Source organism: Cryptomeria japonica, chromosome 7, assembly GCF_030272615.1.
Source record: "Cryptomeria japonica chromosome 7, Sugi_1.0, whole genome shotgun sequence".
In the NCBI taxonomy this organism is placed as follows: domain Eukaryota; kingdom Viridiplantae; phylum Streptophyta; class Pinopsida; order Cupressales; family Cupressaceae; genus Cryptomeria; species Cryptomeria japonica.
This window is the reverse complement of record NC_081411.1, coordinates 114,169,716-114,188,075: the sequence shown is the minus strand read 5'-3', so window position 1 is coordinate 114,188,075 and position 18,360 is coordinate 114,169,716. Positions and strand designations below refer to the sequence as shown.

The window sequence follows — 18,360 nt, the reverse complement described above, 5'->3', positions numbered from 1 at the left end:
TTACGTCAAGTCATGCTGGAACTGGTGTAAGATCCTACAGCCGTAATCAAATTACGCCCTATAGATACCTGCTAACTAGTATAATTTCTTGACTATGACTGTATCCGGAATCTCAGAACTGACAAGCACTACATGCAGCTAGTGCACCCTGGCCAAGGATTTGTCTACAAGATTACATGTGGCCAGTTCTAGCCTATCCGACTTGCACTCTTAGGTTTAATAACAGAAAATAGAAACAATAACACTTAAGGATTCTTCCTAATTTACTGGTGAGGTTGACACTCTTTTCTGCATTAATTATATTCTCATTTTCTGAAATGCTGGAAACCAAAGTCCCTACCATACAGTAAATAAACAATAAAACACCAGCAATAGTTTTCACCAAACGTCTCTTTCAAAAGAATTATGCAGAAGAAGAAAGAAAGAAAGGAAGAAAGAGCTTTTGTTGAATTGCTTAAGGAATTTATCTAGCAAGTTTTCCTCAAGAGAACACTACGCTAAACTAAAGAGCTCTTCGAGTCATTATCAATGCTTCATTGCAACAGTAATATGTTTCTTTATTGAAATAGAAAGTTACCAGAGAGACCACGTGCCTGTAATAAGAAGAATACTGCAACAGCTTGACTGACTGAGAAGTTCTAGCTACGGTGGCTGGTATGCACTTTCTTCCACTGTAGAGAAACCAGGAAATACAGTGCCTTCCCCTTCTGTTCTGTTAGTTCTTCCGTCCATCAAAGAAGAATAGAGCCGAAGGAAGAAGAAGTAAAAATAAGAAAGAAGAGCAAAAAAAATATATCCCGCAAAGAATCGTTTTTCATTCCCTAAATGCTCCGCCACCCTAATGTTTAACGGAGGAGTTGCACCAAATCTGCCATCTCTCGTCATGGTTCCGGAAAGAAATCTCCGTGTCCCAGGAAGAAAGAAAAGAAAATCTCCAACTCTTAAGTCATACCCCCCAAAATTAATATGATATCTCCTTCGAAAAGATTGAATGAATCCCCGATAAAGAGTATCGAATAATATTGGTAATAAAACCTTATAACGCCAAACAAACTTATGTTATATAGAATTAAATTTTATGAAAAGTGTAAATAAGTTAAAGAGAAATCAAGATAACTAAGTCATTTGTTTTTAATAATTACATTAAGTTAATAATAAAGGTAAATAAATATTCCTTTTTAAAATCAATTTAAATTTAATAAATAATATACCTTTATTAGAATCATTTAACAATTGATCAAGGTATATATTTTAAACGTGAATATATATATAGAGTCTACCTTCTTAAGTCGAAAACATTTCTAAATAAAGGTATTAATTTAGACAATACTAGAAGGTACATTTAATGATAATGCAATGCCAGTACCAAGGTTAAACAAACGAGCATGGGGCAAGTTGGAGACACTAACGGACATATTTCCCATGGTCCTAATAGGGAAACCTAGGTTGACAAGGTCACACTAACTGACACCAGGTAGTACATACCAGTCTTTATATACCATACAATTATTGACTATAACCATCTCTCTTCCCTCTTTCCCAGTGATATCTTTTCCCCTTCTTCTTGGAGGCCAAGTCATTCTTGCATCCACTTGTCCAAACTAGAGTAGTTTGTTCGACATCTTGACAATTCAACCTTAATGTTTATATTCGTTAAATCAAAAGATAAGTTACAACATTACTTTACGTAAATGAAACATGACAACATTTCATATATTTATAATATTAAAAAATAAGAAATAAAGAAATTTCAAGTAGGGCATCATTTAGGCTAAACCACTATATCTAACATTCAATACCATTTAGGGCATCATTGTTAAACCGAATACCACTGTTAGCAAAACCATAATCTTGTAGGGCATCAAAATCATTGTTTCAGAAACCAATATCCATCTAAGGCATCAACACAACTAAGTATCAAAATAAGAGTATATAGGAGGGAATGTGACGGGATAAGGGTAGGCTAAGGGGTATAGAGGTAGGAGGGTGGAAGATGTAGGTGTGGGAAAAGGTAGGGAAATAAAGGAGGTAAAGGCTATAATGGATTGGGTGAGGATAGGTGAGTTTAGGGGAATAAAGGTAGTAGATGAGGATAGGTAGGTGAGTAAGGAGGTTAGGAGGGGATATGTGGGAATAGTGAATGAAGTTTTAGGATATGATAGGAAAAATGGAAAGGTAGGGGAGGTAACGATAAATGTAGGCGAAGGGTATAGGTGATGAGATGGAATGGGGAAATGGGGACGACAATGGTGAGGGATGGAAATGAGTGAGATCGGGTTTGGGCGCCCACTGACAGTGCTGGGAGAAGTGGAAGGGATTATGAAAGATTTGGGCAGCTCCTGAGCAACTACAAACAAAAGGCTAATAGCAAAGACTCGACAACTACCAACAACAAGCTAAGACCACTAACCTAGAAAGCGAAAAAGTGGGGGTCCCCATTTGCAATGGGGTGATGTGTGAATACATCACAACAATAGCTATCTCCTTAGTGTTATATCCAATAAGTAATAAAGAATTTGGTGTCCTTGCATTAAATTATTTTCTTGGAGCTTGCAACTTTGGGTAATATGTTGATAGATCTCTCTTATTATTTGGAGAATGAACGACATTGAAGTTACTTGTGTAATGCATGTGGTTTATTTTAACATGACGATAGCCTTTCATTGTTCAACTTCTACATGTGATTTGCTAGTGAGGTTGTGTTGTAAGTTTATATCGAGTTTGTTTATGTTTGATGTTTGCATATCTCGTGCTTGTTTGCAAGGAATCCCTTCTCCTCTTGTCCTCTTCCTTCTCATTGCCCCATCATATTTAGGTGTTTAGAAAAAGATATAATAGGTTTTATAATAGACGCGTTCCTTTATATATAGGAAAATCTCACTCAAATGGCTTTTAGGATTTACATTTTTTGCCTAACACAACAATATTATTTTCTAAATAATATTTAATCAGTCACCCAATATAACATTAATCAGTAATAAAATAATTAAATATTAAACCTTAGGATAAGGAAATAATATTTAATTAAATCACTTATGATTCCAATACTAATTATCAACAAAAACCAGGATGAAGCTGAGCAATGAAGACCATTGAACTGCTACAGGATCAAGACCCTATCCAAACTGCTAAAAATAGAATTGCTCAATATTGCCACTTACTAAAAATAGTAAGTCATGAAATACTCCTCCGAAAAACATGATCTTGCACCCGGAGAAAAAGCTTGGAAAGCTCAGTAAGATAGCATCATCCAAACAGCCAAACCCTAACTTACTAAAAATAGTAAGTCATGAAATACTCCTCCGAAAAACATGATCTTGCACCCGGAGAAAAAGCTTGGAAAGCTCAGTAAGATAGCATCATCCAAACAGCCAAACCCTAACTTACTAAAAATAGTAAGTTCTCACTTCACCAAAGAATCAAATACATGTTATGCCACCCTGGAGCTCATGAAAAACCCAGAATGAAACCATAGACAAAACTGAAGAATTCCCTCCTGGTAAACCCTAAAAAGCTCATGCAGAACTCCACAAAAGTTGGAAACCCTAATTCTCCTTTCCAAATAGCCTACGGGTCTCTGGAATAGGCCAATGGACCATTGAACTAATCACTGCAGAGAAGGGGACATTACAGGGAAGGAGAACTTTGGAACCTCGGGGTTTCGGAGTTCCGGAGAAGAGGGAAAGGCAGCAAGGAAGGGACTTTGGAACCTCGGGGTTCCAGAGTTCCGGAGAATAGAGAAAAGGCAAGGAGGGAAGGAACTTTGGAACCTCGGTGTTCCGGAGTTTCGGGGAAAAGAAAGGAGCTAAGGGAAAGGAACTTCAGAACCTCGGGGTTCTGGAGTTCCGAAGAAGGCAAGGGAAGGGAACTTAGGAACCTCGGGGTTTTGGAGTTCTAGAGAGCTGAAGAGGAGGGGGAAGGAAAGGAAGGAACTTCTGAACCTCGGGGTTCCGGAGTTTTGGGGAAGGAGAAAGGAGAGGCAGCAAAGGGAAGGAACTTCAGAATCTCGGGGTTCCAGAGTTCCGGGGAAGGGAAAAAGACGAGAAGGGAACTTCGGAACCTCGGGGTTCCAGAGTTCCGGAGAAAGAGAAGAAGAGAAGGCGAAGAGAAGGAACTTCGGAACCTCGGGGTTTCGGAGTTCCAGGGAACATGAAAGAAAAGGGAAGCAAAGGGAAGGGACCTCTTCCAAACAAGACAACACTTCTTACCTCATAATTCTTCTTCTTTTCTCCTTGATCAACTGGGGCAGTGCTGGTCCATGGATCGTATCTCTGATCGGTTCTTACTGATGGACCAAGGGTGTCATAAAATGACAACAAAACCCACGCCCAATTCATGAGATTTTTAATTTATTTTTAATTCTTTATGCCTCTCTTACTAGGCATCGACTTTTGGAGGTTAATATTTGGCCTTTGAAAAAGAATTAATAAATCTTATTCCTACGCATTCCATAAGGACATAATGGGCCCCCTTTTAAAAATAACGTTGTGCAACTAGGCCAAGGGGTACAAATCACTTAAGTCATAAAGTGACAATATCAGAGACTTAGGTGATTAAAATTAAAATATATTTCCTTGAACATAATGAAACTTCATCCAACATCCAAATATGAAATATTACATTGCTGGTGAAATAGAGGTAGGCCCAATTGCTAAAAATAGACACGTACTATAAATAGAAACTACTAAAAGTAGTGTGTCCTGTTGGTTGAAAATTTTGTACACTTGGGTAAATATACAAAATTGTGGTTTCAACCACAGTTTGTGAGTAAAACTCTCCTAATTAAGGGAAGGCTCCCTCTATCTATCTACAACTTAAAACTAAAATAGGATGGAATAACAGTGTTTCTTCTTCTTTCAAGAAATCCAATATCCTTTTCACTTCACAGAAAAGTGATAGCAATTTAACATAAACAATAGTAACTACTTTTGAAATGAAATGAGAGAAAGGAAATGAAGTTTCCTGAAAGCTCAAAGACTTTCGTCACTTCCTTCAGGATGGGACAGCAATGTCAAGCTCAAAGTCTTGATTATGTGAAGTCTTATCTACTCTTTTTCTATATTAATGATATTCTGAACAAATTATATCAGCACAAAGACTGAAATACCTTATTCTCTAAAACAGTAAGAACTAGTACAAGCTCAAAGACTCACAACTATTTCTTACAAAATCTACTTCTAAAGTCTCTTAAGAACAAGTGCAAGCACAAAGTCTTACAACTCCTCTCAAAAGAATATTTACTCTAATTTATATTAACCTCCAATACTTGTAGCACAAAGACTACTAATCAAATTTGATTAAGCTCTTAAAGAAACACTTGCAAGAAAGATAATATGGAACACAAACTCAAGAATGTAGCACAAAGACTCAATTTTTGAATTCACACATGAAAGCTCAAAGACTTCTTTGCTGTAAATTTGGCAGAGTTTTTGCTTGCTTTTCTAAAAAATAAAGATTACAATAGACCCCTAAGTATTTATAGAAGAGGAGTCTTGAGGAAAAGGTGGGAGGATGCTAACTAACTTGAGAGATTCTCTCAACCACCAAGACTTATTCAATAACTAACTATGACTTATTCCAACTACAGTCCTAATTGAACACAACTTGTAGTTGGTTTACATGTAATTAGAAAAGTGCAAGTAAAAACTTGTCTTGCAATTTACAAAATGTTTTTACATGTAATTTGTCAAAAGAAAAACTACAACTAAGAGATTACAATTCTGGAAAAAACGCAACTAAGTGTTGAAAAACACTTAAGTTGCAGCATGTGAAGACATGAATCCTTCGAACTTCTGGATGATCATTCGTAGCTTAGTAGGATTCGGTTTGTGGGTGTTCTTGGGAACAGCCATGGTCTTCACGATGGTGTCATGGCATCAAAGAAGCATAGAGTCATTCTTCTCCAAAGTGGACTAGATTTCGTGCAAAAAGATTTGATGTTTCATCAAAACCTGAATTGAGGCAGCTGAAAATTGTTCGCTCCTCCACTCATTATGAATCTTCATCTGTAAATCTGCGAGCACTTCTTCTGGTATCAACTCTCCATTTTGACCCATGATATTGCAAGAGGCCTTCTCACAATGAGAAACGACACCTTGGAATACTTCAACTCGCAATCTCATTGCATCATCAATCTCCTCAATGAGGGATTTGAGAACAAGGGATTTGTAATCTAGAAGTTCTTCAAATTCCAAATACATGACCCTGGAAGGAATAATGGCATGCTCCTGAAGAACATTCAATTGTTGTCGAGGCATTGTGCACCAAATTGTCAAGCTAACTTCAACCCTTTCCAAATTCTGTTTGAAAATCTTGGAGGTATGATTCAATTTTTCTTCAATGGTCTCCAACTTAGACATCATTTGGAAAATGTCTTTCAGCACTTGTGCACACAGATCATGAAGTTGATCCACCCAAGAATCCAACGCTTGTACTTTCTGAGCAACTCTTTCAACTCCCCGAATTGATTCTTGTGAACCAGAAGAACTTGTAGGATTACTCCCTTCACCAACAAGTTTTGCAATTTGATGAACAGCTGCAACAAGTTGCCTATTCTCCTCTTCTAGCTTGTCTTTCTTTGCTAGAAGTTCATCATACCGCTGTACTAGTGAAGCTATAGATTGCTGGGCATCATGCTTGACCACTTTATGCATTTGTTTATCCAATTCTATCCTTGTAACCTTGTAATCAGCAACTTGCATTTGCTCATGTGGCTTATCCGCAAGGGGTTCAACAATTTTTGCCACTTTCATCTTGTTGCTATCAACAATTACTCTTGAGATTGTCTTGTCTTATTTAGCAACCTTGGGCCTAGACTGCTTGAGTTGTTGATAATCAAAGACATCAGAAGAGATTTCCTGCTTCTTCCTCTTTGGGGTAAAAGAACTAAGCCATGGAGGTAAAACGACTAGTTCTCCTCTAGTAGCTATCGAAGACAAAGGAGAAGCAATTTCTATTTGAACAACCGTGGTCACCCTGGGAGGAGTATTTGTTTGGATGACAACCATGGTTTGCTCGGTAACCAAAGGGCATGAAGATTGCCTCATAAATTCTTCAAAGCCAAAAGTAGAGGTATCAATCTCTGACAAATGGAATATATGCAGGAAACTCTCTTGTTGATGATCAAGAGGTGGCTCAACTGCTGAAATAGGAACAACATTTTGAGGAGACTCCTCCACTATTATTTCAAGAGGAGATAGAGGTAGCTCCATGGAAACTGAGGAGGGAATCTCATGAGGTGACTCGGAAGTCAGTGACTTAGGAGCATCATTAGATTGTTGTCCTTCCTCCGGATTATTAGGATCAATCACATGAAAGTGACCCTGGGATTTTTCTTTTCCGCGAACTGTCGCCTCCTCAAGAGGAAGCACTATTCCTCGACTAACCCTCAATTTGATCCTAGTGCCTGAAGATGATGCACCTTCCTTGTTGTCAATCTAAATCTTAGACTTACGTCCAAGAGGCCCTATAGAGTCATCTTCTTTTCCAACCTTGATCTTGATGAGTCTAACACCATTACCTTTGAGCCAAGTGTTGGTGTTAGCTAATATAGGCTGAAATCTTTCAAGAATGTAAGTGCATTCTTTATGTGACCATTGGATTAAAGGAGGTGGGGCTTCCTCAACCCTTCGTGAGACAAACTCTGTATCAAGCACATTACCATCATCAATCATTCCTTGCGGAATGTCCACCAGGTTCAGATCAATAATCTACTCAACAGTAAGCCTGCAGTAGTTCATCTTGAGAATCTCCATTTTTGTACGGAGATCTACCCAGATATCCTCAATACGATGCACATGTACGAAGGACTTTTTGATCTTTTCCTTCATACCCCGATAGTCAAAATCTGCCCTTGACTTAAACCTTTTGAGTTTAATCTCCTGCATCTCAGTCTGCATAGCTTTGGCTTTGACGGATGTGACAAGAGAATACCGACCAATCTTCAATGGGTTAGTTGTAGAAATCCCCATTCCAACCTTATGTTTGACAGATTGATGAGCGTGCACAACCATGATCTGTCTTCCCAACTCCATAAGAATGATTTTATCGGTCGGGTATCTAGGAAGCATGTATGGCTGCCCACTGTAGCATCTGACTCTTACATAAGTGAAAGTCGGGAATTGAATAAACAAGCACCCATACTCATTCACTCTTTCCCATGCTTCATCTGACACCCTTCTATTTTTTAGAGTCTTGTCAAACTGGCACATGAAGTAACCAAAGAATGCATCTTGAACCCTTCTGAAATGTAATTTGCTGGGTCTCAAAGGCAGCTGATCATAATATTCCCACACAGGTATAAGTGCGCGATCACCCTTGGTAGAAAGACCAGGGAAATGTCTGAGTGATGCTGCCAAATACACTGTATAAATTCATGTAGAAAGTCATGGTAGTAGGGACTGCTGCAAGTTGTTCGCACAAAGCATCACTGATAATCTCTCCCCATGATAGGATTGCCTTATAAACATGGTAAACTGATACATCCAGGGCTCAAACACATTAGAGTGTTCAAGACCCATCATCCTGCTGAGGAGAGTAATGATGTCTCCAATTTCCCACTTAAAGTCACAACGGTACAACTTCGACCGCCTCGTGAAGGCGGCCCATGGCTCATGAATCCACCTATTAATGTGGCGTTTGCAGTCCTTTTCCCTTTTGACATAGTACTCAACTGCACTATCCTTTGAAATTTCCATATAAATAGGTGTTGGTGGTATTCTAAAGACTTTCTCAATAGTATCCACATCAAGGCGGATTATTGTCTCACCATCATCATTTCTAATGGTTCTCGTCTCCTTGTCGAAGTGGTGAGCGCAAGCGAGAACAAATTCAGGTTCTAGGGCAGCCACTGGAAAAGAAGATGCATGATGAATGTGGCTGTCCAACAACCGCTACTTATTACTATCCTGCAGATCCTCCACCCCCTTAATGAATTCTAACATGTCCACATGCTCTATCTCCGTATCCTTGATGTGAAGGTGAAACTTCATTTTGGTACTTGTCATATTTATACTTCATCTTCTTCGGAATGGGAGATTATGGTAAATTTGACATTGAAGAACAACCTGACATACTGCGATGAAGACTTAAAAGTGTTAAGGCAATATCATAATCAGCTACAACTAACATTTTACTTCTTCAAATGGGAAGAACTCCAGCCCTTGAACTTCACAACTTTGTGAGAGAAAGATGGGAAATAAATGGGAATGCTGGAAACTTTACTTTGACCAATTTCAGATCTTGGGGAAAGTTTTACAAGTATACAAGTGGGGAAGAACGAACATGCAATTGGATTTTTAAAACCTGAATGTAAGTATACTTGTAATACGGAAAATGGAGAAATGAGTGAAAAATGAGATTTGGACATGTGGGAAATGACGTGAATGGAAACTACGGATATAGGCAATGAGTATGGATAAAAATGGGAAGATTTTGGGAATGTCAGTTTCAAGAAAATGGGATGAACTTTCAACATGCAATCCGGTTCTAAAAACCCTTTTTTGAAGAAAGGGTGTTTTTCATCTTTGCAACTTGGAATTTCAACAAAAGATGGTTAAAGTCTTATAACCATAAGGGAAGATCAATTATTTTCATCCAACTTCTAATCGGGATTTAAAATCTCGAATACAAGTAAAGAGGGAAAATGGGGAAGAACAATGCAATTCACAAATTGCTTTGAAAAGGGGAAAATCTCTCTCAAAGCTGATTTTAGGGCAAAAACAACATATATACAAATTTACAACTAGAATGGAAAAACAAAAAGACAAGAAAATGGAACAAGAAGAAAAGAAAACATACCTTGCTTCAATCCGAAATGCCTCTTCAAAAGATGAAACAATCTTTGAATGAAGAAGACAATCCCTTAAATAGAAAAAGATTCCAAAACCCTTGCCATGTTTTTCCAAACTCGGATTTGGAGAAGAACAGCAAAAACGTGTTTGAAGATGCAAGAAAATAGGTCGAATCTTTATCCAAACCCCACGCCTAGGTGAAGGAAGCAAAAACGGCTTAGGAGAGTGTTGAAATGGTGACAAATTTCAAAGAAAATCGGGGCATTAATAAACACGTTTTTTTGCTGTTCATATTCCATTAAAACCTAACGATTTGAACCTCCAAATGGCGTGGGACGTGTTCATGAATGCATAAAAATAGGAAACAATCCAAAACGCCTCTTACCTCCTAAAATTCCTCCACAAAATTTGCTTGAAATCTTCAACAAATCCGCCTTCTTGGCTGGTCGGGTTCTTAGAAATGAAGAACAAGTTTCAATTTTGCATGCAACAATGAAAATCGGGTTTTTGACTTCATATTACATGTTTAAAATGTCACTTTTCATTCCACAAGGCAAAATCGGGTTTAAAAAACCCTTTAGCAAGTTTAAAATGTCTTTATTTTAATTCATGGAGCAAATCGGGTTTTTAAAACTCAATTGCAAGTTATAAAATGCCACTTTATCTCCATTCTAGGCAAAATCGGGTTTTTGAGAGAGAAATACAAGTTATAATAACTTGTAAGGGGAAAATAAAATCCCCTCAACAAGTTTTAATAACTTAACACATGTAATAGGGGAATAAAATCCCCATTACAAGTAAAAACACTAAAATAGGAACTTTATAAAAGAATTACAAGTGACTTTTTAAATTTGCAATTTGCAATTAACTTGTAACTTATCCAAAAAATCCCTATTATGACTTAAAAAACCAAAAAGCATCAAGGGGGAAATAAAAAAGTAAGTTACAAGTTCTTTTTTCATAAAGTGCACTTGTAACTAGCTAAAAATTTCCCTACAAAGACTAAAACAAAAGAAAACATTAAAACTTGCAACATAAGGAAAATTTCCCACCTGCAATCAGGGAGAAAAAACCCGAAATTGAAGGAAAAACATAGCAAACAAACCCAAAATGCAATGAAATTTGAAACGTGGTTCGAGGATGACTGAGGATTAAGCCAGTCCAAGGGCGAAGCAAAATTCTTCCTCGGGAAGTGTGCCATAGAGTAATTTTTTTTTTTTTGACAAAAAATTTATGTAATGGTCCATCATTTTTGAAAACAAAAATGAGGACAACATGTCCAAACACCAAACTAGCCCAAACGGAGATACACTGAAATTTTATATAAATATTAAGTGCTAAAAATGGTCACTACTAAAAATAGTAACCCGTCCCAGAAAGCACAAAAAACCACCACCAGGCCTTGCACAGGCCTTGAGTGCCCTAACAAATTCCACTTAGCCTACGAGAACTTTGTAATAGGCTAATGGACTACCAAATTGATTAGGTGCAAGAAGGGGGCATTACATTGGATGAGAGTCTTTACCAAGGACAATATTGGCAAGGCATCTATACTAAAAAATACTCAACATACATTTCTTCCACATTATATTTTTACTAAAGAATCTTTGGTTTCCTTTTAAGACAATGTTGGGTTATGAGGCCATTTTTCTATAAATACCTCCTTTTTGCAAAATTGGGATTTCAATAGACCCATTGGTTGAAAAATTTGGCACACAAGCTTGGGATTTCAAGTGTCCCTTTCACACCACAATTGGTTTTACTTTTCCTTTCAACCAAATTGCATGTCCTCTACTAATAATTTTTATTGGAAGATGTCGACTGTCAAAACCCTCTGTACCCACTATCCCTTAGTGTAGGACATTCCTATATCTCATACTCAATAGTCTCTTTTGTTGGAGGACATTCAAACACACTCTCATATAGGACACGACCTATTTGATACCATTCCCTCTCATTGCTCTTTGCAAGTGTAGGAATTTCTCACACTTGCAACACATCTCATATTGTCACAAAACAACCTAGTGAGTTAAATGTTGTTTTTATGCCATTGGATGCAGTCTAGGTAAGGGGAAGGGTCCATTGAACAACCACCTAAATCTAGAAGTGACACACATTGCAAAAAGAGAACATGCCAAGTGGAATCAAAACAATGACATCATTTAATTATCTAAAATCTGCCTTCGAGGTTTACAAGAAAGTGAAAAGAGCCTAAGCTAGTTACACATAAATTGGCAAATAGGCTGATCTATGCCTAAGGCTGAAATCTCCTCAATTAGGTCTTCCCATTTTTCCTGCCCACTTTCTCTTTCTTTTTGAGCTAACGTTTTGAGTCTCTTTTGAAGCTTACTCTCTTTGTCTCTTTCTAGCTACCAATATCTCTCTTTCTTGGAGCCTTTACTTCTCATCTGCTTCCTTTGCATAGGAAGATAGATGCTTTTGTTCTCCTTTCGAATCACTCAATAGCTGCCCCAACCATTTCCCTTACTTCTTGCCTAGAAATTCTCTTCTTCCCAAAATTTAAGTCACAATTTTTGTCCAAGGAAAGTCTGCCCACACTTTTGCATATTCTTGTGCCCATTCAAGGGTTTGGATTTGACTTATCAGCCTTAAACTCCACATGGTTGATTGATTAAATTCCAATAATCAAACTAATCACACACTTCCAAAATGACTCCGGTCTTGATAGATCATAGAAACAATTGCTTGATGTTTGTAACTGCCAGTCTGCTTTATTTCAAACAAATCCAAAAGTAGTTTTTATGTATGCCAAAGTGCCTGCATGTAACCAAGAAAAACATGAGATTCATAACATAAAATGAGTTGATTTGGACAAAAGATATTGCTAGGTGTCCCGTGGAGTCAACACCATCATTAGTCAACATTGTGAGTAGTCATTTTTGTTTTGTTGCTAAAGTCGTCCTAGATACTGCAAAAGTTGTTTAGCTAATCCCAATTGCAATCGAATTCAAAGTATACCATAGCGGAATCTATTATTGCTGAAGATGCAACAGTGTTGTTGAAGATGTCATAGGGTACTGTCAAAGTGACAATGCTGCTGCTGAAATAGAACAAGTTGCTAAGATGCAATTGTGTTCTACATTGTTGCCAAAGTCAGCCAGAACAATCTCCTAATCTCTTTGAAAATCTCTCATGCAATTTACTAAAAAATAGGCACATGAAACCAAAATCCTTTTTATCACCTGTTATTTTTGTTTTTCGTGATGCAAGATTACTCATGGACCTAGATGCTCTTGCATTGCCTTTTATGTTGGTAGTCTTTTCACTTACATTCTTCTTTTGTTTCATTTTCTTTTGAATTGTACTATGCTTGGACAAGACATGCTTGTATACAGGAGTTGTAACTTCCATATTCATAAATGTAAAGTGGTCAGATTATTTGAAATTCAATAAGATTATTTCTAATTTATGTTAGATTTAAATGTTGGCAAGATAAATAACTCGTGTTTTTTTATATTTTTGTAGGTTTGGGCCCTGCAACACTTGTAGGTTCTGCTGCATTTGACTTGTATCCTATTCATGCTGTTTGTGTGGTTGTTCCAAAAGCGGGCACAGTGAAAAAAATCTCAGATTTAGGAGTATGGCTAGTAGAGCTTGTGTGGTCTTTTTGGGCATATGTCTGGCTTTACATAATAGTACAGGTATTTGGGATGTTCCATATGTTAATAATTGGTTGATTTATGGTTTCTTTAGCTATTGTTAAGATTAACTCTACACTATCATAAATAATTTTTGGTAAAACTATCCACACATATTATTGATCCAATTTTTTATTTATTAATCTTTTGAGTTCTTGGTCTTTTGGTTTTTCTTTTCATTTTTTGTTCTAATGAATGGTGCAACTTAGGTACATATTCATTTAATATAGTTTTTTTTTCATGTAGGAAAGGGTGTTTATGTGGGTGTTAGTGTTTTAATTTGTCTATTACTATACAACACAAAATGGACATGCACAGTAGAATCATGTAAAAATCCTCAACTAATGTATTTGCTGATAAATGAAGTTCTCGGAGTATGTAAGGATGCGCTTTGGAAAAAAAATTTAAATGTTGTTTCATTGAAACTCAGACATCAATATTTCACAATTCTGTAACTTCAAACTGATCAGTTCACAAGGTTTAATTCTGTATAAATTTTGCAGTAGGCATACATTGTCTTTACACTCATTGCACATTAGGAATCTGTACATTTAAATTAAGCATTTGAACAGTTAATTGAAAAGGTTCATGGTGCACTTGGTAAATAAACCGTGGTCGCCAATCATAGATTAGATGTTGGTGCCAAAACTTGTTGCAGAACTCGACAACAGGGACGTCATATATTCTTCAACGAACAGGACAGAGGAAAGCACCCACAGTTGCTGACAGATTACCCAGAGTTTGATCACCAAGTTTGCACTGTAAAATCTTCATATACGGAACATTTCAATATTCTCCAGTGAACAAGACATAGGCACGGGGTCTTCACGGCATGCGTAAGGTTTGGTAGCACTCTCCAGAACCTCCACACGATGACTGCAGCCTCCACGTCACTTCACGGCATTACCAGTTCAGATCAAGCTTCAATATTTACACGCTATAATCCCGATATCGGGTTAGGAAACACGGTTTGTGTTGAGTGCCAAGTTCGGTTCATAAACCAAGGTCTTCGACGGTAATGTATCTAGTATCGTGGTGTACAAATGCACATATCCGCACCACAACACACAGGAGTCATTCCGTAAGAAATAGTATACGCTGCTTCAGTGAATATTAATTCCGCTCCAGTCAAAGATGAAATCATACGGACCACTAGGCCAGTCTTCCAACTGACGAAAGGCAAAATAGACTAAACGTGTATCCTTACACGCAAGCTTCGCAAGCTTCAATTTGCAGATATCGTCCCAAATCTTCCGTTCACCCACCTCCAGGGAAAGACCTCCCTAAATCAAACCCAAAAGGTAGTTCGAAGAAATCTGTTTCCAAACCGAATAGAACTAAATTGAACCAACCAATAATTCCATTTCCATTATTTAGAACTATCGATAAACTATCAAATAGTTTTAGCCTTTAGGAACTTATTAATTAATATATATTAACAAATGGACAATTAATATAAAGTAATTAATGTTACAAAAATCATTTATTAATTAATTTATATTAGTAAATTGAAAACTAATATAAAAGAATTAATATGCTAGTCTAGTCTAGACTTAGACTAGGAATTTATTAGGGAATATTACAAATCATTCTTCAAATTAAATTCCTTGAGATCTAATTAAACCTTGTCATGTCCCCTTTTTGAGTTATCAAAATAATTTATAATTTAATATTAAGTTGCTTGAAGTAATTTTATTTTATAAATAAAGTGCAACTAATATTTTATTATTAAACTAAAAAGCCTCTCAAGGTGAAATTTCAATATTAAGTTCAAAAAGGTGACTAAATGGAAAAAGAAATATCAAATGAAAAGAGTTGGAAAAGTCGCTTTATTTTATTATTGAGGGGAAAAGTGAAATATAAGAGATTATTTTAGTTACCTTAAAAGTGTGTATAAAAGGAGTTTTTGGAGAAATTAGGGCATTCTTGACATTTTATTTTTACAAAGCCTAGTTTGAATAGGTTGAACTTGGTTCAGTCTTTAGCTAAAGGATGAAAACCATTGTTTTTTACTCCTATATCTGATAAATTAAATATAAGAAATTTTTTATATAGATTACAATGCATACTAGATACAGGAGTGAAATATATCTTTATTTGCACATGAATTATTACAAAGAAGAAGACCAGAGATGGTTGGCCAAGGATTACAGTTGATCCCACTCTCTTCTCCTCCCTTCCTTGACGTACAAAGTATATTTAAAGGACCCAATAGTTGCCAAGAGGAACACAATCATCAACCAACTGATGCTTATAACTACCCAAAACTGACAACCCACTTAATACAATTAATTAATGCATTGGCAGATAACCAATATCATCAAACATAATAGTAGGCATTGTATGCGACTACAATATCTTTTGGCGTTAGCCTTCATCCTTGGCATGAGCGGGGTCTCTTCCTTGTGTGGCGTGAGCTTTTGCAACATTTTGTGGAAGTTTGTAATGTCCTCTACCTGATCTATTTCAATATATTAAAATTGATTGATATTCTTCAATTAGTTATTATCAAGTGCTTATCTATTTTCCTCATTAGATGATCAATTTCATTATTCACATTTCTTAATATAGATATCAGACCTTGCTACTATTTCAGTTTTAAGGGATAAGGGTTTACGTATGTTACCAAAGCGCTTAGAGACCAACTACAATAGGTTCCCTCAAAGTTTACAGATCCAAGCCCTTACCTTCTTGGGTCTATACCCTCAAGGCTTATGGGTCACTGATCCCCACCCTATCTTGGGACTTAACCTATTGCTTGGATTTAGACTGCCCCTCTTTGGAACATCTCATTCCCATCTTCTTAAATACGAACAGTAATAACATGATTTAGACTATAAGTATAAATATTTCTTATGTATTATGAATATATATGTGAAATTACGTATGATTGTCATACATATTGCAATCCATATTAATATTACTATCAATTCCGCATAAGAATATTATTGGGCTTCATATATTAAGCATACTTATTAAACATATCCCATGCATACCACCAAGAACAATGATGTTACTGCCTGTAACTTAATAACAGTTCTGATCTGATCTGATCCATTGTGACGTCACTAGATGCTTTTGATTGCTTCCCTTTATATCTCTCAATTTGAGGGAGAGGTCACACCTGTTCATCATGTATGCCCTTTGGCAAGAGACATACCCTTTCACCATTAGCACCCTCTGAAAGACTGCAACTCTTCATTATTTCTACCCTTTGAAAGGGACACAGCCTTTCATAATCAGATCTGCACTTATTATTTAAATCAGATCTGCACTTATCATTTCCAAATTATCCCTCCTCTCAAATGAGGTTCTCTTCTCCCTTTTATATCACATTGTTGAGGGACTCACAAATTTTCCTTTCATGTCTTTTGACTTTTCATTAACTTAATTATTATTATTATTTTTTTTGATCGATAATAGGCCGAGGCTGCAGTATTTTGAATTATTATTATTATTATTATTATTATGTTTGATTAGATTGACCCTAGACCTTCCCCATTTTTATGGAAGGCCAAGAGTCACAGCTTAGAATTCATTTTAGATGTCCATATTGGGAGTTGAACCTGGGTCTCCACAGTGAGAACCCATTGTTTTAACCAATTAAGCTCAACCCCTTGGACAACTTAATTAATTTTTAATTAATCATATTTAATTCTTTAATTTTATATTTTAATTTAATTTTTAATGTTTTAATTTTATTATTATAATTTATTATTAAATTCTATTTCAAAGTGGGGACATTATAAAGTTTATCTTTGGTATGGAGAGTTATTCCTACGACTTTATTTGAAAGTGATAATATACATTTTGTTGGAGTTTTGTTTCTGTTCAAGTGTGAATTCTCATTCTCATCATGCGTTCCACGTATTGGAGGATTGTTGCGGAAAAGTCCAAATCTGTAATTGTTGATCTTGTCTTGTTGTTGATATTTGAAGATTATTCACGATAAGAGGATATTGCGAATTTGGAGGCATTTCTATAATTTGCAGTGGCTTATGCATTCTTCCTGAAGTGTGGAGTAACATTATTTCTGGCTACAACACTGCTATTCTTCATTTGACAATTGGTTGTTGAAGATTTTTGTAGTGACCAATCCTAGTTTGCAACCAAATCTTTTTGCAATAATTCTACTTTAATGGATTAGACAATTCATCACACAGTTTTCTGCTCTTAGTAATGTCTTTGGCTGATTGAGATTGTTTGCACATATGCTCATATGATTGTTAAGAAGTCTCTCATTCATACATAATAACATTAATTACTCAAACAAGATTGCAAAAATACCACTGTAAGAACCCCAACTGTTTCTGGTATGATTTTTTTTGTTTAGTAGGTTTGACATTTTGTCAAACACTTGGCATGCTATCTCTTTGATGTCTGATTCCTGAGTTTTTTATTGTGGTTGATGTTTGTATTCAATTCCAAACATAGAAGAATAGACATAATTAATAACACAAAGTGCGTAAACCAAAACAGCAATTTCTCACAATCAATTTCACTTTATTATCGTCATATCAGATCTGAGTACAATGTTTATCAGGTCCGTTACAGTAATTTTCAGACATACAAAACTCATAGAAATGTGTTAACAACATGCAAATGCATAACATAGATGGGTCATCAACATACCCAAAGTTCAATGTGTCCTTTAGGCACAATTTGATGACATCAATGGCTGAAGATAATGTCTGAAACCCCTTATGTAGGTCTGATATTTTCTTCCCTTCGTCTGAAGATTATGACAGCTAAAAATAATCCCAAACTCCTTCAAAGATGTGTGTCCAAGCCTAGGAAAGGGTGTTGAAACCCTAGATGCAATATGTGTCAATGAAGTGCCAAGTAGATCATAAAAATTTAGTGGACAGCAAGCTGATATAGAAGTTGCAGAGGTCCGAAACAAATCAGCC

At 36.3% G+C, this 18,360-nt stretch overlaps 1 protein-coding gene across 4 annotated transcripts in view; it reads left to right on the top strand.

Annotated features, from left to right (window-relative positions):
- LOC131061225 (magnesium/proton exchanger) overlaps positions 1-18,360 on the top strand; it is a 165,849-nt gene that overhangs the window by 30,889 nt on the left and 116,600 nt on the right. For all 4 annotated transcript variants that reach the window (XR_009110518.2, XM_057994762.2, XM_057994761.2 and 1 more), the window contains one exon: positions 13,278-13,453. Coding sequence is in view for 3 of the 4 variants with exons in the window: in XM_057994762.2 (XP_057850745.2) it covers positions 13,278-13,453 (176 nt within the window). In the remaining variant the exon portion in view is untranslated. The remainder of the gene's footprint in view (positions 1-13,277; positions 13,454-18,360) is intronic.